The sequence below is a fragment of the Vitis vinifera genome, chromosome 12, assembly GCF_030704535.1.
Source record: "Vitis vinifera cultivar Pinot Noir 40024 chromosome 12, ASM3070453v1".
Lineage (NCBI taxonomy): Eukaryota > Viridiplantae > Streptophyta > Magnoliopsida > Vitales > Vitaceae > Vitis > Vitis vinifera.
In genome coordinates, this window is record NC_081816.1 from 4,808,921 (window position 1) to 4,832,578 (window position 23,658).

General features: G+C 36.7%; 1 protein-coding gene across 2 annotated transcripts in view; it reads right to left on the bottom strand.

Annotated features, from left to right (window-relative positions):
* LOC100254115 (transcription initiation factor TFIID subunit 1) overlaps positions 1 to 23,096 on the bottom strand; it is a 53,668-nt gene extending 30,572 nt beyond the window's left edge. The window contains exons 1-8 of one of the 2 annotated variants that reach the window (XM_010658661.3): positions 22,965 to 23,096; positions 22,803 to 22,858; positions 21,972 to 22,032; positions 16,266 to 16,372; positions 14,902 to 14,964; positions 14,665 to 14,710; positions 4,885 to 5,139; positions 3,387 to 3,505 (exon numbers count right to left, since the gene is read on the bottom strand). In XM_010658661.3, the coding sequence (XP_010656963.1) occupies positions 3,387 to 3,505; positions 4,885 to 5,139; positions 14,665 to 14,710; positions 14,902 to 14,964; positions 16,266 to 16,372; positions 21,972 to 22,017 (636 nt within the window). In that variant the 5' untranslated portion in view covers positions 22,018 to 22,032; positions 22,803 to 22,858; positions 22,965 to 23,096. The remainder of the gene's footprint in view (positions 1 to 3,386; positions 3,506 to 4,884; positions 5,140 to 14,664; positions 14,711 to 14,901; positions 14,965 to 16,265; positions 16,373 to 21,971; positions 22,033 to 22,802; positions 22,859 to 22,964) is intronic. The other variant, XM_010658660.3, reaches the window with a different exon arrangement.
* Between the last annotated feature and the right edge of the window lie 562 nt (positions 23,097 to 23,658).

Here is a 23,658-nt window from a genome sequence, read left to right on the forward strand (position 1 = left end):
TGCCTTCTTCCTCCCTTGAATTTCAATTTCCTTGAAAATTTCCTTGAATCAAATTTCAGTTTTCTTGAATTGATAAGTTGCCAATCCTTATGTCCTCATTACCCATGTGTATTTATTGCCTACATTTCCTAATAAAACTTTTTGGTCCTTAACCTTCTTAGGCTGCTTATCAATTTATTCTCCTCTCCTAGCTTTATGTGAATCTGAGCACTCCATAAAGAATGCATGTGAAGGATGAGGAATCCTCCCCAACTTTATGAAAAACTGATCAAAAATAAATGATTGAACCTCCTCCAATATACAAAGTAGACATACACATCAGTGTATTACCATATGAAAATATACAATATAAAGCAACTCATCACTCCATGAGGGTTAACACATCTTCTTCAAGAAGAAATTGAATCAATGCTCTTCTCCTTGCTATCTAAACACGGCATACCAGTCAAGCTGAACTACATTGAGAAGAGTACCTTTAGAGGCTATGGTACATGAAGCATAGAAAGAGGAATAGAAATGAATTAGATTCCACACTGTCTTTGAAGTCCTCAACTTTTCCTAAAAAACCCTTACACTTCTTTCTCACCATACAATCCAAATCACTATAAGACAAGCGATTTGCCATAGGACTTTTGCCTCTGATGGTGCTCCCTAAACCCTTAAAGGAGATGATCATCATGTCACATATACTCTTATGAGAAACCTAATCTAAGTTGGCTAGTCTACATAGCCTATGTTATAGTCCCAAAGTCAATGTACAATGTCAAAAGAGATGATTAACCAATTCTCCACTCCCCACACACAAAATACAATAGTTAAAACTAAGAGCTTTGTAAGGTCTTCTCATCAATAGCCTGTCATTGATGTTAACTTCTTATTCACTACTAGCCAAGTGAAGGCCATGACTCTTTAATGGGAGTAAAACTAAGGGCTTTGTAAGGTCTTCTCGTCAATAACCTATCATTGGTGTTGACCTTATTCACTACTAGCCAAGCAAAGGTCATGACCCTTAGACCAGATTTTAGATCTCCAAATAAATTTAGTTTGAGAAAAAGGAACTAGATATGATACATTAGACAAGGCTAAGAGGAAAACTTTACCATAGATGAGCTTGAAGAAGATAAAGACCAAAATCTTGGATCTAGAACATATGGTGACAAATACACATAAGTGAGAGAGGACATGAGTCTTTCAAGGTCCACTATCTCTAAATCAATGAGGTTACAACAAAAGTTTAAGTTTCAAGAAAATGGGGAAGAGGTCCCAAGGCAGATGAGATAGGCAAATTTCTAACCATCATAACTTTGAAAAGACTTGGAAATTGAGAAGACAATCATTGATCCTCTCACCTATCAAAAAAAACAATCATTGATCCTCTCACCATAAGTCTTCCCAAAAATGAATTCTTGTTCCATCATCCAAAACAAAATGAGTATGTCCAGCAAAATCCTGAAAAACTTGTGAAATGGCCTTCTAAGGGCAACAATGCCACCACCTAACTGAAAAATGAGCACTCCATTACCTTTATCACAACCATTTTAATTTGAAGAGTCTAGGCCTCACCTGAAATTAACAGCTTTGTTTGAGGTTAACAAAAAGGGCAAATACAGATGGCATGTTGTAGTTGAGGTCTTACAAAAACCCCCATCCGGACTAATTTTCATATGCTTAGGATGTAGACGAATGGTTAATCATCTGTTTATACATTGTTGAGTTCCATTAATTCTGCAGTACATGTTATTTAGGCTTATAATTAATTGAGTTCCTCCCAAAAGTGAGGTTGACATGATGGTCATCTAGAATTGATAAGAGAACTTCGGAGTTTTATAGGATGGAGTATAACTCTTTTCCATTCTTTAGGATTAGTTAACATTGCTTTTGCAGATACTCCATTAATCTTATCCAAGCCAGAATAGAACCTTACATGTGATACAATTAGTAGAATTATCAAGATGCAAAGAGAGTAAAACCCTCCAATTGCTTCACTGAAACCAAATTTTGATGGGTTTCTTTGTATAGCCGAGGACAGCTTGGGTTTGGTAGCATGCTCAAGGTTCATTGTGGCAGATTGTCAAAAGCCTCCTTCAAATCTGCTGAAATCAATGGAGGCAGAGATCTTATCCTTTTTAGAATCCTCACTAGTACAACCTGTGGGTTTTCTAATCTCCATGTGGAAATAATAAAGAAAATGAATAAAATAAAGTAAAATGAAACCTTGGTGCATCAACCAAGACTAAACCTAGACTTTCTACTCTAAATTTCAACTTGTGAAAAGACGATCTGCTTGGCTAATTTCTCTTAAACCACCAAACACCTCTTAGTTTCCCTGTTCAACTTGCTAAGGATAAGAAATTCCTAGTCCACCTATGCCACCTAGGTCCAAAGCCTTTCCTAGTCAACAATTATATCCACGCCAATCTTCAGTCTACACGTTGAAAGAGGCCCCATGTGAAGGAAACAACTTCAAACTAATCACCCAGAAACAAAGGTGCTGTATGGATGCTTCAATAACATTAGTCCCATAAAGAAGTTTATTTGCACAGGGAAAAAAACACAAGACAACCATCCTGATCATAAGAAATTCAATGAAGAATACTTATCTTCTTACCCTCCTTTCAAGCCAAATCACATAAAACAGAACCAAATGAGCACAAAACCATGAGATCAGAAACACCTCAATGATCCCAAAAAAAGGCAAATAACTTTTGCCATAGAAGAAGAAAAAACAGAAAGCAAAAAAGAGACATGCAACGGAAGAATAACTGATCCAATTCTCCCAGTGCACAATAGACCATCCTCCACAAGCATTTGAAAATTTATAAAAGATCATTGCTCTTCTCCCATTCGCCAAAACTAGGAGCATGCTGATGTACAAACAAAACAGTAAATTATCTTTGGGTTCTGCCAAGAAATATATTATCTACACATTCATCTTCATACAAAATGTGTGCAAGGTCCTTAACATGCTTCAGGAGCTCAATGCTAATGTTACACTATTTTGTTAGGCAGAAAAAACATGGAAAATGCTTATATTATTATATCTGGGTTCACAACTTGGATTTAAACAAGCACAACATTTGCAATGACAAATAATTCCAGTTTAGTCTGTGACATCCACTCCATGATGATTGCCACAATATTCCATTAAATCTATCATCTATTGAGCATAAACGAAGACCTATTACAAAGTATTCAGAAACTAGTTGGGATATTAAACACTTTAAACACCTTCCTAGAAGCACCAAAGTCAAAATGAAATGATAGCATAACATCTAAAGGCAAAAACTTATCTGCATATTTACATACATATGCATGTAGATATACAGCATTTCTGTCTTTCATACGTATGCATGTAGATATACAGCATTTCTGTCTTTCAATCTTACCTCTGGTATATCTTCTAAATCTCCAGTCAAATTTTCAGGTTCCAATAGACCTGGAAATAGATCATCATCAGGTGATTTTTCTCCTTCAGATACTACAGAAAGATGCTCACCCTGCTCACCTGAGGAAAAAGGGTACCAGAATAGGTCAAAAGTTAAATAGGAATCCATGAGGGAAAAAATCAATGGTGAAAAATTACTGAATATCCTAGCTGCAAAGAAAACATGGTAGCAAAGGTCTTAGATGTTTAATAATTTTTTTGATAGGTGTCTTAGATATTCAATAATGACTCTACATAGTAGAGTTTCCGCATCATCAATAGTCAAAAGTCACTCCAATTGCGTTGTCTAAAGAATAGGTGTACTCACATTCAAGGGGTTTTCACATGTCACATGTTGCAATGCAGAAAAAAAAGAAGGATATATATAGATGGATCTCAGATCCATGCTAGTAGAGAATGTGAAGCCTTGTTTGGTAATTGTTTGCAAAAACAGTTTTCTATTCTCAATAAAAAAGAAGTCAGATAAACACGTTTGACATCCAAAAAACAGTTTTATGTTCTTAAAAACAGAAAAAGAAAAAAAAAACATATTTTAGTTGTTTTCACTTATTTTATGATGATTGTTTTTTAAAAAATAATTATACAAATATAGATAATGACTAAAAATAAAGCACTACATATAAAATTTATTTTTCAAACAAATTTAAAAACATAAAAAACAGGTTAAAAACATTTTAGTTCCCAAATAGACCTTTGTTCCAAAAACACCATAAAATAGTTTTCAAAAACTATTTGTCAGAACTATTTTCGAAAACATTTCTCAAACAAAGCCTTAATTTTATTAGTGAATTAACTTTCAGGATACTAATGCAATCTCTTTCCCATTACACGAGATTTGAATCATGAATTGGTATTATGAAATAGAAATTTTGCTAAAAGAGCCAGGATGAAAAAAAAACGAAGTCATTAACTAAATCCTGAAACCCCCCCTTTTTCCATAGATAAATAAATATAAATATATCTAAATGCATAAAAAAACACTGCCCACTCTTAAATCAAACCATGTATTTTCTAAGAGTTCATTTGACAATGCTTTTGGAAAGCACTTCTAACATAAAAAGCATTTAAAAAAAAAAATCAGGCATTTGGCAAAGTTTACAGAACACTTTTAAAAAGTTGAAAAATCACTTGTAATGCTTCCCAGTGAAACACTTGATAGGTGATTCTCCCAAAAACACTTCCATGAAAAACACTTCAAATAGAAACACTATCAAACACATTTTAAATCTGGCTGGATTGTATGAGATGGGTAAAGTAATTAGGCATCTTGAATCAAGCAGACCAAATATTAAACATGTATAACTATCATAAAATATCATATGCAGAAGAAACAGACTATCATATCTAAATTTAACTAAAGAAATGATGAGTCCTATATTAAAAAATATTGGCAACCAACATGTAAGAATCTAATAGATACTGTAGGTCCCATAGTAAACCTGATGAAATAGCTTGAACTTCAGAATTGTTGTCCACCACCTCATGTTCCTTCTCAAATTCCTCATCCTCATCATAATTATCATCATCAAAAACAGAAGCTGAATGGTCCAAAGAAGCCACTGAAACATCAGCAGAAAAATATTCCTTTTTTGATAACAAATAATCCTCCTCAGTGGCAGCTTGAATTTCTGGTCCTTCATACTGCTCATCAATGTCTTCATAATTAACTGCATCCTCAGCTTTTTCATCATAATCTAGTAGAAAAAGAGGGGAAAAAAAACAACCAAAATGAAATCAGAGGCCCTGACTAATGTCTGTGAAAAATATACAACTTTAAGCCAGGCAAAAAAATTTTATCATAGAATGTGCATGTGCTGTAATATGAACACCATTTAGTCTTGATAAAGATTACCCTCTTAGCATAATACGATGATGGAATTGAAGAGACATTTCGAACTTTCAATGTACAATATGCTACTTTTATGAATGACCCATTACCAATTGGCAATATCAAAATCATACCTCCAATTGGAGGGCAATATGATCATCAGCCTAAGCTCCTTACTCCTAAGAAAGTTTAATGAAGAGAAGTAAACTTTAACGGAATTTGTGTCTAAGACTTTCACAGGGGTTATTCTTAGTGCATTCATGATTTTTTTTACTTTATTTTGAAATGCTTCCTTTTTTATAGATGCAGGTTTTTTTTTTCTTTTTTTCGATAAGAGAATGGATTAATAAGTGCACTAGACAAAAAACAGGAAAGAGGGAACGCACAAAAAAAATACTCCCTCCCTCACCCAAGGCCCAACCAATCTATGAAATCAATCATATGTGTATACCCCGCCTATATACACCCTAATCCACATAAACAAATTGTTAAGGAAAATATTTTTTAGCCTTCAATCTAACAATTCCTCACATTCAAAGAATCTCCTATTTCTTTCCTTCTAGATCATCCAGAAAATACGAGGAGCAGCTCTCCAAGCCTTAATATGCCTTCTATCTACAAAAGAGTCATGCAACCCTAGGAGAGTCTCCCTAATCGACTAAGATAAAACCCACCAAACACCAAAAATGGAGAATACTAGCTGCCATAAAATTCTCACCTCATCACAATGAAGGAGGATATGATCAGTGGACTCCAACTCCTATTTACACAATGCACACCTATTAGCCAACATTCACCCTCTTCTTTGAAGCTGATCCAAAGTCAAAACCTTTCCCCAGCAAGCCTCACAAGTAAAGAAACTCACCTTCAAAGGAATTCACGAGTTCCAAATTATCTTTAAAGGGAAAGGTGTCGTATAATCTAACTCCAGCAAAGAGTAAAAGCCTCTTTTACAGAGAAGACCCCTTTGCTATCTTCCTTCCATACTACTCTATCCTCCTCCTTCCTCTTCATTGTCTATCCTTGGAGCTTAGAAAGGAACCGCTCCATGACACCCAACTCCTAGGTTATGTTAGTGTTAACTTTTTCTTTATTTTTTGTTCACTTCTCGTGCATCTTCCTTCTTTACAAATCTAGAGCTTCATCTTCACCTTATTTGTATTGTATAGCATATAAAAATTCAATTTATAATAGTCCAATAGCTGAGCATCGTCTTGCACATTTTTTCTTAATGCCCATAATGCAAATCTTTAGTAAAAAACTGTGTACATATATATTTTTTAAATACATTTGTGCATTTTCTATGCATAATTCCAATATCTTCAAATCATCAGTGTTGTTTCTAAAATCATATATAATGTGGTCCACAAATGCTATGTTAAACCATTAACAGTGTCCCAACCACAATAGGGTGTTTTAGTTGAAAACTTGAAATATGATACTTACAACAATTTCAAACCCAATTTATGTCAGTTAATAAACTCATACATCTTTAATTTCATGCGACTACTTTTTCAACCAAGCTCTGCAATGTCAACACTATTACAGTAACTTAACCAGGAAACTGCTATTTCCACACAAGGGTTAGGTGCTTCTACTACCTTATAACTGTCTTATGTGTAATGAATCACATTAAAAAAGGGTGATGAATAATGGAGGCCATAATAATACAAATAAGGATACATTTTACCCAGTAATTTCCTTTGGAAGCAGTGCATTTGATAAACACTGAATGTACATCTAGATACTTGCCTTAAAAAACACTTCACCTATTTTTTTTTTTTTTTTTTTTTTGATAGGAAACAACAAAGGGATATATTGATAGAAAAAAGAAGTACAAGAGAAGGATGTGAAATCCTCCCACCAAATAAAACTAAACTACAAGAATACAAAAACATGAAAGTACACAGTAAAAACAAACAAACTCTCTAGATTAGACCAGCCTTTTGGAATTACATACCGCTAACCAGTCAAGTTGTAACACATTAAGAGGAGTCCCCTTAAAAACCTTGGAACAGAAAGCCTAAAGAGAAGCAAGGAAATAAATAGAATCCCAAAGATACTCTGAATTCCTTGCTTTATCCTCAAAAATCCTCACGTTTCTTTCCCACCACACAACCCAAATTAAAGCGATGCTCACAGCTTGCCACAACACTATCCCTCTCTTAGATAAACCAAAACCATTATAATTGATGGACAGCATGTCAAAGATGCTCCTCGAGGGGATCCAATCCATATTGGCCAACTGAAATAATATGTGCCACAACCCCATCGTCAAAGAGCAATGTAGGAAAAGATGATCTGCTGATTCCCCATGCTTCATGCACATAATACAAATATCAGGACTAAGAGCTTTGTAGGGTCTTCTCAATTGTAGCAAGTCATTAGTATTTACCTTCTTGTGTGCCACTAACCAAACAAAGGACTTAACTTTGAAAGGTACTTGAGAATTGTAAACGAACTTAGTAGGAAAAACCGGAAAAGAGGCTAAAAAGAAATATTTGACTGAAGAAAGGCCTGAAGAAGATAAAGGCTAGGATCTAGCATCTGAAATCGAAGGTGATAGATGCAAACCATCAAGTGACCGTATGAGACCTTCTAAATCTTCTATCTCAGAATCTGAAAGGTTACGGCGGAAATTAAAGTTCTAAGAGAAAGGACAAGTAGAACCGAGAATTGAAGAAATAGGAATATTTTTATCCGAGACTACTCTAAATAGTCTTGGATATTGGGATCCCAAAGGTTGGTCCCCCCACCACAAATCTTCCCAGAACCGAATTCTTTCCCTATCTCCTACCACAAACCGAGTAAACTTGGAAAACTCCTAAAAGACTTGTGCAATAGCCTTCCAAGGACAACGATGTGACCATCTGAATATAGTGTTAGCATCCCAACCATTAAAGTGTGATTCGTAAATGCTTAAGATGACCTGATGCCATAGAACTGAACCCTCTCTAGGGCACCTCCACAACCATTTCCCTAAGAGAGCAAGATTCCTTAGAGAAATCTTCCCAAATCCCAATCCCCCTTTTACCTTCGGATTACACACAGCATCCCAACTAACTAGATGATCTCTTTTACCTTCCCCAATCCCTGACCATAAAAAATCCCTTTGCAACCTCTCAATTTTTGCAACCACTGAAGCGGGTATCTTAAACAAGGAAAGGAAGCAACAGGGCATGTGGATGAGGCAAGATTGGATAAAAGTTATCCTTCCTCCAAAAGATAAATAAGTATTTTGCCACCCATCTAATCTTCTCGATATCCTCTCAATCACTGGATCCCAAAATCCACAAGCCTTGGGATTCCCTCCCAAAAGAAGACCCAGATAGAGTATAGGCCAACCAGAAGCCTTGCATTCAAGCAACTCAGCCAACCTAGAAAGATGATTCTAATCAAGATTGATGCCATAAATATTACTCTTGTCAAGGTTCACCTTGAGCCCAGAAATATGCCCAAACACTAACAAAAAACTCTTGAGAGTCTGCAATTCTTCCTCCCTAGTGTTAGAAAAGAAAATAGTATCATCTGCAAATTGCAAATGGGACACCCTAGTTCTGTTCCTACCCACCCTGAAGCCCTCCAACAAATTTCTTTCATCTGCTCTCAGTAACATCCTGCTCAAAACATCTGCGACTAAAGTAAACAAAAAAATGGATAAAGGGTCGCCTTGTCTTAAGCCTCTAGAAGCCTTGACCCACCCTTTAGCGTTTCCATTCACCAAGACTGCATAAGATACCGTGGACAAACAACCACTCATCCATTTCCTCCATCTAGGACTAAACCCCTTCTTCTCCAACACATGATCCAAAATATCCCAACTCACATGGTCGTAAGCCTTTTCAAAATCAATTTTGAAGACAACTCCTTCCTCCCCTGATCGTCTTTTCTCATTCACTATCTCATTGGCTATGAGAACCGCATCCAATATTTGTCTCCCTTGAACAAAAGCGCCTTGAGTAGAATGGATGGTTTCATGTAGTACCCCTCTTAGACGCCCTGAAAGCACTTTGACTATAATCTTGTAGAGACTATTGATCAAGCTAATAGGTCTAAAGCCTGAGATTTTCTTTATCAAGCTTTTTTTAGGTAACAGAACTATGAAGGAGGCATTAGTGCTTTGATTGATAATCCCACTTCTGTGAAACTTTGCAAACACTCTCACTAAATCCTCCTTGATCATATCCCAACAATCTTGAAATACTACAATGGTAAAGCCATCAGGCCTCGGCGCCTTATCCCTATCCAACTGAAAAATGGCCTTAGAAATCTCGTCTTCAATGAAAGGGGAATCCAACCTAGACGCACTCTCTTCCGACATAGGGGACCAATCTAAACCTTCAGCACTCCAAGACTCTCCAGTAGGACTTGCGTAGAGCTTTTCAAAGTAAAGTAAAATCTCCTCTGTGATACTCTCTGAATTATTCAACACTAAGCCACTTTCATTCTCCAACACCTTGCTAAATTTCCTATTTCGCCTGCCATTAGCCACTTTATGAAAAAACTTTGAGTTACAATCCCCTTCCTTAACCCATTTCACCCTAACTTTTTGTCTCCAATGAATTTCTTCCCTCAAAATTAATTCCTCTAGCTCCCCCTTTCTTATGGCTCTTTGAAGTAAAAGTTCAGAAGTGAGACCCCCTACTTGCTCAATGGCATCAAAATTAGCTAAATCATTGAGGATGCCTTTTTTCCTTTCATTTAGCTCTCCAAAAGAAACCTTATTCCACTCTTTCAAATTACCTTTAACAAATTGTAATCTCCTCATGAATTTGTGACCTTCCCACCCATTTCCTTGAAAACCTCTCCACCAACTTCTAAAGCTCTCCTTGAAACTAGGATGTTGCAACCACATATTCTCAAATTTAAAAGGTGTTGGGCCCCACTTGAACGGGTTGGTATCCAAAACAATCGGCCAATGATCCAATGTCCTTCTAGGAAGAGCTTCTTGAAGCCTTTGAGGAAAGAATTGCCCCCCCTCATTTGAGTAAAGAAAACGATTCAATCTCTTACACACGGGAGACTCTTGCATGTTTGACCAAGCGAACGATGCGTTTCGTAAAGGTGGATCAAGCAATTCACATTCTCTTACAAAACCATCAAAGTCTTTCATGCTTGAAGTTAAACTAGAATCACTCAATTTTTTTGAACTTCTCCTTATAACATTAAAATCACCGCCCACACACCATAACGGAAAAGATAGGCCAAAAATGTCTAAAAGCTCCACCCAAAAATCCTTCCTAAGTAAAGGGTTGTTTGGGCCATAAATTGCGGATAGCCAAAGAGGTCTGTATCCATCCAAAGCAAACTTGACTGAGACCGAGAAGGATCTTATTACCACCTCCTCATTGCGCAGTTTTTTAGAGTCCCAAATAATCAAAATCCCACCTAAAGCCCTGCACGCCAGAAGAGCAGCCCAATCCTTATTCCTAAACGTCCAAACACTATCCACAAACCTTCTGTGTCATACTCCACCTTTTTTGCTTCCTAAATCATCACAACATCCAGATTCTCTGACCTCAGAAAATCTTTAACCGTCCTTCGCTTATTCCTTGATCCCAAACCCCTGATATTCCAACTGATTATTTTCATGGAGAAACCTCACAGACCCTAAACCACCAAACCAGTTCCAACAGGTCTCATATACCTGTGGAGCATCTGCTCTTCCTCCTGGAATAAACCTTAATATCCAAAGAACTTAAAACCTCACGCACTTTATCCATTTTCCTGGGGGACAGGCCATCTATTTGGAACTCGCCACCCTGGCTATCTGTAACCAGGTTGGAAACCTCCTTAGGCAAAACGGGTTTAGACTTACTGGGGTTAACACTCTCGGACATCTGGTTTGAATAAGCAAACTGGGCCTCCACCTCATCACGGATAGGATTGCCATCATATTTTTGAAAAAAAAAACCAACGTCTTTTTTAGAAAAAATTTCAAAAATTACTTGATTTTCCATAGGAGACTGAAAATGAGAGACTGAACTAGGAAGATTTGGACCAAAGGGACTCGGCAAAGGAAGTGTCAAACCACAAGAAGGGGTAGAAGAAGACTCGGGTGACTGAGAAGGAAAAGACAGGCATACCTCCAGTTTTCCACTACCGGAATTTCACAATTCCCCTTAAAGTTGAGCCCTTTACCTCTGATTTTCTAGATTATAAGGTAAATCCGTGACTAATGAACCATAAAGATACAACCCCACTCGGCCCAAAAGACCTTTGTCTTTTTCGAAATGGGGATTGTGCAAAACTGCTTCGCCTCTTGACGACGAGGTCCCTTCCCCCGAACACCGCTTTCGATTCCTTGTCGATTGACAGTGGAAGAGAGGACTCGCTCTGAATCCTCGTTCCATCTGAGATCCCGCCCTGAAATCCTCTTCCATTAGACACTCTTCGCTAACTGACGATGACTTCTCGAGCAAAAGAGGCTCGTTGCGACTTCGAAGTCCTTGACGGCGATCAAAACTTGGAGGAAAAAGGGTAGTCCACAACTTCTTTGAAACGACCTTCTCTTCTTTCTGCGTAGAGCCTCTCGTCTGAACCTTAGAAGTTTTCCCCATTCTCACTACAACATCTTCTTCTCTTCGTAACAAACCCGTCATAACAGAAGGCTTCATTCCTCCTATTCTTTGGCCCAACCACGACGGGCCTTTTAAGTTACAGCCCACTATTGCGGCTGATGGTGGGCTAAGGTTGGGAAGAGACTAGGCCTTTCTCTCAAAAGCCCGACCATCCTCATCAGAGAAAGCCTCGTCCTTGTCGGCCCTAACTTCAACTGGATCTTGAGAGTGTGCAAACAACGGAACCTCCTTTGCAGAAGATCCTGAGCGCTGGAACATTGAGGACAACAGCGCTACAATCTCGTGGGCTTGAATACCAATTGGACCAGCAGGAAGCCCACGGTTTTTCATCCCAATCTGGGCCCTAACAGGCCGGGCTTTAACCAAGGTCTCAGGCATAGTGGGCCCGTTATTATTTCCTTCCGCTAGGCCCAGAAGACTCCCTTCCCAGCCATTCTCCATTTTGGAAACCATGTTTGAACTTGAATAACGATAACATGATCAGGGGAGAAGCCTCCTATTGCAACACTCATTATCCCTAGTGCTACCGCATAGCCCCTCTGCATTCTTTGGCCTCTGAGAAACGCAACCTCCCGCTGGCATCAGCTTGTCCCTGCTACGGGTTGACTCAAACCTAAAAAGGTTGTCTTCTTCATCTTCTTCGGTGACTGAAACTGCGACTATGAATGACCAGGCCCCATCTTCCACCTCTAGCAACGCAAGTAGCACGACATTTGGAAGCATCTCCACCCACAACTTCACCTTCGATAAGTCTACTAGCTTCAAAGGGTCCCATGCCACCTTTGTTACCCTCCCCCACTTCTTCAGAATGTATTTCAACTGAACTTCATCCCACAAATGAAAAGGAAGACCTTTTAGTTCTAACCAACCCCTTATGAATTTTCCAAATACAACCATATTTTCTCTTGGCGACCATCTCCTCAGAAGAATAGATCTTCCTCCAACTAATAAACTTCCCTGCTCTTGGAACCATTTAGCTCTCCTTGCAGAATCCACAAAGAAACAAACCTTGTAAGCAGAAATAGAGGTAACAGACACCATTCCTTTCGTACCCATCATCCTTGCAATAGTTTTTCCTACATGAACCCAATCTTGAACTTTTTCTTTGCAGTCGCAAATTACTGCTCTGGCCCATTTTCCAACTGGCATCAGAGCTCCCTTCCTAGGTCCTTCCTCTGCAACCACATCTGCGTAGGACCGACATCCTCTATAAATGCCCTTATCTTGCCTGAAAATCTTCGAACGTCTCCTTTGAAACTCTTCCAACTTGATTAGAAAAATCTTGCACTGAAGAAATCGCCTTCCTAAGGGCTTCCCACCCATTGCCTTCAACACCCTCGAGAATAACAAGGATTAATGGTTTCCTTTTTGTAGCAATTTCTGTAATTTTCATGAATCGCCCTCTACTATTGAAACAAATCTCCATCAAGTGAGTCCTAGTCTTGCCTCTAATCTTTCGAATAAAACCCCTGGAAGCCTCCAACTTCACAGCTTTCTTCAAATGCTCCGACAACCATTCCAACTCCTCCTTTCCAAATCCTATTGAGACAACAAACCCTCGGTTCCTCTCTGTTATTAAGATCCAAGTTCCCCCATTGGAACCTTCAAACTTTACCTGGAAAGCCTTTTTCTCCACTTCAAAAAACTTCGCCATCAGTCTATGTCAAGTCTTTTTCTTCCCCTGTAACTTGGAACTTTAACTTCAAGCGAAAACTACTTCGCCTATTTTTCATAAGACAAACATATTATTTATGAGGGGGGAAAAGTACGGAAAGGAGAATGAATCCCTTAAATAAAGAAGCATAAAACCTAGAATAATTCATGCAGGTTTGTTAATTTCCAGCACTATAAAAGTTTCTTAGTCGTAGAAAGAGATGAAAGTGGTCAACAAAGACAGAGAAAAGAAAACCCTTGGCAAGCACACCAAGGTTCCCTGGCAATCACACTTGGATTTCTAAACAATTTCACCTAAAAAGCAATTACACATTTAAAAGAAACTAAACAAGTACCACTACTAAATTTGAAACACTAAATAAGTTTATATGGACCTATAGAACTCTTTTTCCTAATAAGGCTAAAGATTATGTAGGAATATGACTTCCTTCCCTAGTCAATCTAAAAGCCACAAAGAATAGAAATTTGACCAGAAAAACTATTAGAACCAACCCTACTATAATAAAAACTCCAAATAAAACCCATGAACTGCTAGTCTGCCAACAATATAGAAATTACTAATCCACCCCCAATGAAATATTTTTCCTCTTCTTTTATATGTCTGTAAAGGATGTTTTCAACATTGTTCCTTATCAATGAGTAAAATCCAAAACAGATGACACAACCCATAAGTGGGATACTAATTCCTTAAGAAAGGTTAATTAAGAAGTCAGCTTCCTAGTTGGCTGGGGAGGCTCAAACTCAGGACCTCTAGTTCATTACCAGAGGGCACTACCCTTGTGCTACTACCCAAGGGGCTCCCTAATTGGGCAATCTAAATGAACCCATCTGAAAGTCATCCCAAGATTTCTAGAAAGGTCTTGCCATTTTCATGAGAAAGAGATCATAACCCCACAGCCTCCCACCTACAAAGAAACCCAAGTGATTTTCTGAACTCTTTAAAAGAGTGCAAACTTCTGCTTCTATAGCCCTACATTTCACTAAGCTTAGAAATAGCACAAGCAAACAAATTACTACCAATAAGTACCAGTCAATTTCGGAAAACAGGGGGAAAAATTCATCAACTCGAGAAATAAAGATACTGACTGGACATCAAAAAACGGCATGAGTTAGTTTTTCTTGGCATACAACATCACCTTGTTCAGCACCATCAGCAGGTGTTTGAGGTGATTTTACTGACAGCTGAAATGTGAAGAACATCATTAGTATCAGAAGACAAAAGAACTCGCCTATAAAAAAAAAAATCACAAGATAAAAATAACTTAATGCTGAAAACATAGTAGCCTTAAATGTACAAGACCACTTGCATCTTAAATGTTCTTAAATATGATTAAAATCCATAAGGCTAAAACAAATGGCTGGGCCTTCCATACATCTATATCTGTTAGGGATGGTCCAAGCTTGTCCGCCAGTGCAGCAAGATGCTCCTTCGCATCCTGAAAAACATAATTGTACTTCTCAAATCAGAATTAATTATTATTATTTTTTATTTTTTTTATTTTGATAAGTTCAAATCAGAATTAATTATTGAATGACAGATTTAAAATATACTAAGTAATTGGATGAAAGGAAAAAATGAAAGAAAAAGGTCAAAAAAGTACCCATTCCAGATATCAATAAGAAATAATTTGGTAACTGAAATCTTGCGATCCAAGGTTGAAAGAGTAGAGTTTACATAAACTCTACAGGGTTCAATTGCCATTTTGCAATTTGGTGGAACTAAAAAGTAATCAAAACAATTAACCGACACATTTGGTTTGGTACTACCTATTCTGTATCCAAAATCTTTACACTAGTTGAAAATTCAAATCTAGGGGATTTAGAAAGAAAAAGCCAATCCCATCTCCTTATCTTTAGCAATGTAAGCAGTGGGGATGCAATTCAACAGCTTCCTACAAACAAACCATGACTGGAGTGACTAAAATAAAGCTCAATTAGAAGAAGGCAATAAGATTAAACATAGGAAGAATGTTGGTTATGCTGCATGCCTTCAATTTTGGGTGTTTACTAAGATTTCAGAGTGGTACTATATCAGGGTTTTGCTTTAGCAAAACGTCCAAAATTGGGATTCTCTAAAGGGACTATTAGAGCAGCTTTACATCCATTAATTAGCTTCCTAGGGTAAGAATAGGCGGAATTTTGCCCTTGATGAAGCAATTAGATATCCTGTTATACCTTTCCACTTCTCAGTGGCTCAGAGTGAGGATGAATTTCATTAATTTTTTTTCTTTACAGGACAGTAAAATTATTGATAAAATTCTAACCATGAATAAATTTTTTTCAATCAGGCAAAATAAATTTAATCCAAAAATTGAATTTCCATCAGGTAAAATAAATTTTATCCAGAAATCAAACAATCTCTGATTATTGTGTTCCATGTAACTAAATCAGAATCCATCAACCATGCCAAAAAAAGAAAAAGACCGTGTGTTTACTTCATTATCCAAGTCTACTTGACAAGGGCAATCTTCATATACAGATTCAGAGAGTATTGGGAAATGGCCAAACTCTTTGTGAGAGAGTGGATATATGATTATACCAGTCACAAGGCATCAAAAAAAGGTTTTCTTGAGAACCAGACAAAAAAAAAAATGTAACCTTTGACCACTGAAAATTTTCAGTGCTCGTACCACTACCAGATGCCGATCAATTAATGAGCCTGAAATGTTGCAAGGTCACCATATGTGTGTGTGTGTGCAACAGAATCATAATAAAGGTAATGGACAAAAAAATTTGCCTCATCAAGGTAATCAACATCAAGGTCACCAGCACCATCGACATTTCCAAACATAAATCCCAAAAGCCGGTTACTTGCGCCCCCTTCATCATACTCATCCTCATCATCTGCCAAATAGAATATTCAAAGCATGTTACCACAATAATGCCAAACTATAACACTTCAAAATATGTGAAATGTCAATATCCAACATAACATAAAAAGGATACATGTGGAATACATTCAACATGCCTCCTGGTCAAATAGCCAATAGGTATGTTCAAAAAAGCAAAAGAAGAATAAATTCCTATTTCATTGTAAGTAGCCGTAGAATCACATTGAACTTAGTTATATGCTTCAATCTAGCATGCAGGATAGAATGGCAAAAAAAAGAGATTAGATTGTGTCCCCATGTTCTAAGATCCAAGGATTAAACAAATTTGATACTTGGATGTTCATTTGCCCCAACCCTTTAACCTATGTCATGAAAACACAATATATAAGAACTTCTATCAGAAACACCCAAAAGGAAGTTAAATGGCAGTTGGACCCACTGCACATCCCACAACCACCCCTCCCAAGGAATCTTAACTTTGATGACTTGCTATGGACAATACCAATCAAATTGGTACAAGCAGATCTTTAGAGATTATTTGGAGAATCTGAGAGGGATTTTTCACCATCATGCCAATTGCTCTGGCTTTGTAATTGGTTTGGGACCTAGGGTTCAGTTTCTATTAATGTGTTGGTGAAAGTTGAATCCTTAAATGTTAATAAACTTTATTTCACTCTGAAGGTTGTTGGAGACATGGTCACTGGTTGAAGGAGATCAGTGATTTAAGAACATACCTGACTACACTCACTATTGATCGTATGAGTCCCTTTGTTTTAGGAGATTTTACAGGAAAATTTTACCTTTCTAGAAGGATAGCTTCGTTTTTCACCTCAAGTTTTGTGTATATTGTATAAATCAATGAGTTCCTCATGAAAGCATGAACCAAGGCCTTAAACATGCTAGTTTCAATATATCATTTTAACATCTTTGGTCCATGAAATTAATTACCCTTTTTTTGAAAATTCTCCTAGTACGAAGTTCCCACAGCCAAGCAACAGAACATAATCACAAAGAACAAAAAAACAAAGAAGCTGCAGGTCATGCTAATCAGACCATAAATTGTTTCTAACTACATGATATAAAGAATTATCATTAAAAAAATAAAGTAAATTGAGGTTAGCATATTTTCTGCATATGTTAATGTCAAAAAACCAACCTAAAATTGTCTATAATGCAGTAAACATTTCCACTTCAGTTCATTTCTGTTCCAGAGTAAAACAATACTTCCTTTCTTCTTAAAAGATAATCTATAGGAGCTTCTATTCCACACATAAAATCCAAATTGTAAAATGTTTTTCTTTATAGGGAAAAAAAATGACAACAAGCTTCTAGGGTTAATTGATATGGAATTCAATTTCTTGTCATTTAAAAAACTGTGAGGACAACTTTGTTTGGATGTTTCAGGGTATATGGGTTACCTCAAAATGGAGAGAGAGAGAGAGAGGGAGAGACGCAGAATTGGGTGATATAAGAGGGCTTTGGAATGACTGCTAGCATATCAGAGGGTGTTGTGATTCTTGCAGCAATTCCTAATGAAGAAATTTGAGAAAACAAAAAAAAAACACACAGATTTAACGTGGTTCGGCAAAATGCCTACATCCACGAGAACAAGGTTGAAGATTTTCACTATATCAAAAATTAGGATTACATAAAAGGGTATTTATACTAACCTTCAAGTATTGAAAAATTCCAAAAAAATACCCTTGAAATGCCCCCCCAACCTATCGTTCATCATTCCACTCCAACATTTGCCCTTTTTTTCTCCATAAATGTCTTTCACTCAATATGAGCCACATACTACAACAAAGGGGAATTCAATATGGTCAGGTATCTTAGGTAAAGGCAGAATTGCCTGAGACACTACAAAAATGAGGCGTTTTTTAAATATTATAGAGGAGCTTCATTTCGTGGAGTGGTAGGTTGAATAATCAGTTTTCATAAAGGTTAGATCATTTCCTTGTCTCTGAAGAGTGGGAGAACCACTTCAATGGACTAATTCAAAGAGTCCTCCCAAGGCCGAGCTTTGACCAAGCACCCACTTTATTAGATGGAGGAGGGATGAGAAAGAGCAAAACACCTTTTAGATTTGAAAATACGTGGCTGAGAATGGAAGAATTCAAAGAACTTGTCAAGAATTGGTGTAGGCTACAATGTTAGGGGTTCATATAGTCACAACTTAGAATTCAAGTTAAAAGCATTGAAATGGGATCTAAAACTATGGAGTAGAGGTTTTTGGGAATTTCACTACCAATAAAATTTTAGCTTTAAATCAAATTGGTTTCTAGGATGCGAAGTAAAAGAAAGTAGTTCTTTTAGCAAAGGAGGTTGAGGCTAGGAGGGGGGCAGTAGAGGAGTTTAGTAAGTGGGCTGCAATGGAAGAAGTCTCTTGAAGACAAAAATCAAGAGTTATAGCTAAAAGAGATAGATAAAAACACAAAGTTCTTCCATAAAATGGCCAACACTCATAGGGAAAGAAACTATTTAGCTAAAGCTAGGGTAAATGGTGACTTGTTATTAGAGGATGCAGCTATAAAGGTAGGGGCCACAAACACCTTCGATAGTCTTCTTTCCAAGTCATGGGAGTGGAGACTAAATATTAGTGGGATGTCGTTTGATGTTTTAGATAGAGAAGACTAAACAAGTCCCTATGAGTTGAGTTTCTCTAAGGAGGTCTTTTCAACCATATTAAGTTTGTGTGGGGATAAAGTCCCCAGTCCATATGAATTCTCTATGGCTTTCTAACAGTTTAGTTGGGAGTTTGTGAAAAGTGTAGTGATAGGATGTTTTGCAAAGTTCTTTGAACTAGGCTCTTTTTAAAAAAGCCCCAATGCTGTTTTTATTATGTTAGTCCCAATAAAAAAGGGTGTTAAAGATTTCAAAGACTTCACACCAATAAGTTTAGTTGTCGGGCTATACAAGCTTCTAGCAAAAGTTTCAGTTAATAGATCAAAGAAAGTAGTGGCAAAGTGGTTTCAGCTTCTGAATATGTGCATATATGAAAGGTAGACAAATCCTATATACGACCCTATGAAGTAATTAACTCAAAGCTAAAGAGTTTCAAAAGTAAGGTCATATATAAGTTGGATATTGAGAAGATATATGACCATATTAATTTGGATTTTTTGCTAGCAATCTTAGAAAAAATGGAATTTGGCTTCAAACAGATAAGGTGGAATAAGTGGTGCATTTCTACTACTCACTTCTCTATATTAATTAATGACTCCATTAAGTTTTTTCCAAAGTATTAGAGGTTTGAGATAGGGAGACTCACCGTCCCCATATCTTTCCATCATGGCCATGGAGGCACTCTTCCATATCCTAAGCAAGGCTAAGGAAGGAGTCTTCTTAATGGGTTGTTTAGTAGGTGGAAGAGAACGGCTATTTGCTCATGATATGTTCACCCTTTGTGATATCGGTAAGGAGTATATGAAGCATTTGAGTTGGGTACTCATGTGGTTTGAGGTAATCTCATAATTAAAAATCAATTTGGAGAAAAGTAAACTAATCCAGTGGGGACATTCAATGTCATAGAGGACCTTTTTAGGGTTCTGAGATGTAAGGTGGGCATTTTTTATACCAGTTAACTAGGCTTGCTATTAGCAACCTTTTGTAGATCTTATTAAGTTTGAAATGTTGTGGAGGAAAGATTCAAAAACAATTCACTATGTGGAAGAGAAAACATTTATCAAAAATGGGGAGGCTAACACTAATAAAAAGCACACTCTCTAGCTTACCAATCTACTTCATTTCATTATTCGTGATACTAAGAAAGGTTAGCTTGAGGTTGTAAAAGATTCAAAAGGATTTCCTTTGGAGGGGAGGTGCAATAGAAAACATGCCTCATCCAGTAAATTGGTCGATAGGGGGGTTAACTATGAATAATCTCAATAAAGCTCTCCTAGGTAAATGGAATTGGAGATTTGCAACTGAGAGGAAATCATTTTAAAAGAAGGTGATTATACGGAAACATGAGAAGAAAGATGGAGGATGGTGCTCAAGAGTAGTTAGGGAAAGGTATGGAGTGGGAGTGTGGAAGGCAATCAGATGTGGGTGGGAGGCCTTCAATTCTAGGATCAAAGGTAATGGACAGAGAGTGAAATTTTGGAAGGATAAAAGGTGTAGCGAATTTTCCCTTAGAGAGGCTTTTCCTACTATATTTTCTATAGTCACTACCAAAGATGCATGGATAGTTGAGGTGTGGAAACAAGAAGGGAAAAGGGGATGTCGGAACCCTCATTTCTCAAGATAGCTCCATGAATGGGAGCTAGAGGAGACGGAGGCATTTTTTAGGAAATTTCAATTCCAGTCGATTGATAGTGACAATAAGGAAAAATGTTTAATTGAACTTGAAGCATGGTATTTTTTTTTTTTTAATTAAATCTCTCCTCATCTTTGTCCCATGGAAGAACAGAGGCTTTCCCATCCAAATTTGTTTCGCATCCTTGAGGTCCATCAAAGAGTCAACTTTTTATTTGGGAAGACATGTGAGGAAGGATACTGAAATTGAACCATCTTAAAAGGAGGGGATGGATGATGTTGAATACAAGCTATATGTGTAAAGAAGAAAAACGGTTAATCACATCTTCTTTCACTACTTGAAGGTGGTCACCTTGTGGCAACTAATTTACACTTTGTTTGGAATAGAGTGGATCATGCATTCCTCAATATAGAATACCCTCCTGAGCTAGCATGGATCCTTTGTTGGGAGAAAGAGGAAGAAAGCTTGAAGATTTGCTCCCTTATACCCATTTTAGACCATATGGAAGGATAAAATAGGCAAGCATTTGAGAATACTAAAAATGCATATCAAGCGCTTAAACAATCATTTATGTATAATTTTATTAGAGTTGACTAAAGTGTACATAAGAGATTGTTCTTTGTCCACATTGGACTGTATTGATTAGCAAAGCTCTATGGAGCATGTAGGAGTTGTTTTTTGTATAGCCCTCCACTTTGTATGGTTTTTTGATGCCTTTGCATACACTGTATATCCTTTAATTTGCTCTTTTGTTAGGCATTGTTAATATAATGAATATTCGCCTATAAAAAAATTGTTTTTTACATAGAATTTGAAGGTAAATTCCAACACCTGAACTCGGGCTATGAAAGAATATAATGGCTCATCTTAAGACTTCAGTGGATGGAAGCTATTTCAAATATTTACCATTGCTTGCAAGATGGTTCAGATTTTCCAAAAATGGCACAATTTGCAATGATGGATTTGTACCATTTTAGAAGGTAAATAAAAAATGGAGCCATTCAATTTTCAAAACTTCCAAATATGTTAACTCAATAAACCTCCCAATCACAGTGTTTCACTCAAAACTTAATTAATTCCAAGTAGTAGCTTTCATCCTCTTAAAAAAGGTACACAACTTATAAAAAGCAATTGCTGCCAAAGAGAAATTATTTTCAACAACTGTTATGTGTAAGCCACTGACCCTTTCCTTCCTACTATTCCACGTAAGTACCAGTACCAGATTTTTTAATTCAAACACATATAACACCTTTAGAAATGAAATTTTCTCAAGGAATAAAAATCTTAAACGTCCTACATCAATCATTTTGAGATTAACTGCAACTTTTGCATGTGAGCTAAGTAACCAACTCACCGTCATCCCGGTCTTCCTGGGAGGCACTACCTGAACCATAACCCATTTCCTCTTAACAAATCTGCATTATATATAAGGAAAAAGTTATAACATATCTAGTTATAAGAAACCAACTAATCCACGAGATAGCAAATCTGTTTATTTACTGGAAATTTGAGAGAGAGAGAGAAAGAAAACAAAACCAAATACTATCCTAGTAAAAATAATTGTACAGTTAGCTTGAGGCGATTCCTTTTTACCTTTATGAACCAAAATAAAGGAAAATTAGAAGCTTCTTTCCTTTCACGGATTCGGTAAGGGTTAAATAGAAAAAGACTTAATAGCATTAATTTTTTTTGTTTTCCTATAGATAAAAACACAATATCACACAAGTGAGCCTCATACAACCAAGTTTTCACTACAAAAATAAGTAGCCTTTTACTTCGTTGCTAGTTTTCCTATTTCTAAAAACAGGAAACTTTTCAATTGTATCAGAAGCCGCGAAGTATTGAAATAGAAAAGAGAGAAACACTTCATCCAAGTGCAAATTCAATTCAGATTTAAGTCATACACACTAGAAGCAGTATATCAAAAATGCTATATCCAATAAATCATGAGTCATTACAAATAAAAATGAAAACATGCCGGACATCAAATAGTCCCTATGCGACAGAGAAGAAATATTCAGATTAGGACCAAATAAACCAAGAGCCCTAAACGAAAGAACAGGATTCCTCCACTTTCTCAGCCACCAAACAGAGGACCAAAAAAGCATACTCGAAAGCAAAACCCTAGAATCCACCAATTCAATTTTAGCTCAAGTATAAATTTTTAGAACCGAGAATGAATTACCATAGAAAGCGCCAACTTTCGAAAGAACATTTCGAAAATGAGAATGAAATTTCCAGCTGAATTCAAACGGTACAGATTAAAAAGAAACGGAAAAAGAAAATGTATGAGTTGAATTTCCCCGGGAAAATTAGAAAGAAAAGTTGGCAAGAATTGGATACCAACCTTGTTGATCACAGAGATTTTTCGCTTTCCAATCGTAGAAACAAGAGGATGGTTGCCCTCCGTACACGAGAGAGAGAGAGAGAGAGAGAGAGAAAGAGGAAGAGAGAGAGAGAGAGAGATGTAATTTATAAATAACGAGGATTTGTCGGCTTCAGCCCGGATTTAGGACATCAATCGGGTCGGGTTGTTTCTGCCCAGTGAACCGACCTGAAAATCTCAGTTGGGGGCAGCGGTATGAAGGACCGTTTGGGTGTTTTTTAAAAATTGTTTTTAAAATAGACAACAAAAAACCAATTTTTTTCGAATTTTTAGAAAATAAGAATGTTTTGTAAGATATTTTAAAAAATAGTTTTTAAAAACAAAAAAACTTGTTTAGGTGAGAGAATTTAGACCATATTTGGTCATGTAATTTTAAAACAGCTTTCTATTTTTTAAAAAAAAATTATTTTTTAAAATTTCTAATACCATTTTATCAATAATCTCTTAAAACAATTTTTAAAAACAAAATAAAATAAATAACAATTTTTAAAGAATAAATAAGAGTTATTTTCATGGATATATATTAAAATGCATACAAAGCAATTCAATTGAATTATAATAGTTGCATGATTTTTCTTAACACAAAGTAGTTCAAATGAATTATAATAGTTGCATAATTTTTCATACTTCTAAGCATTTATAAAATTATTTAGCT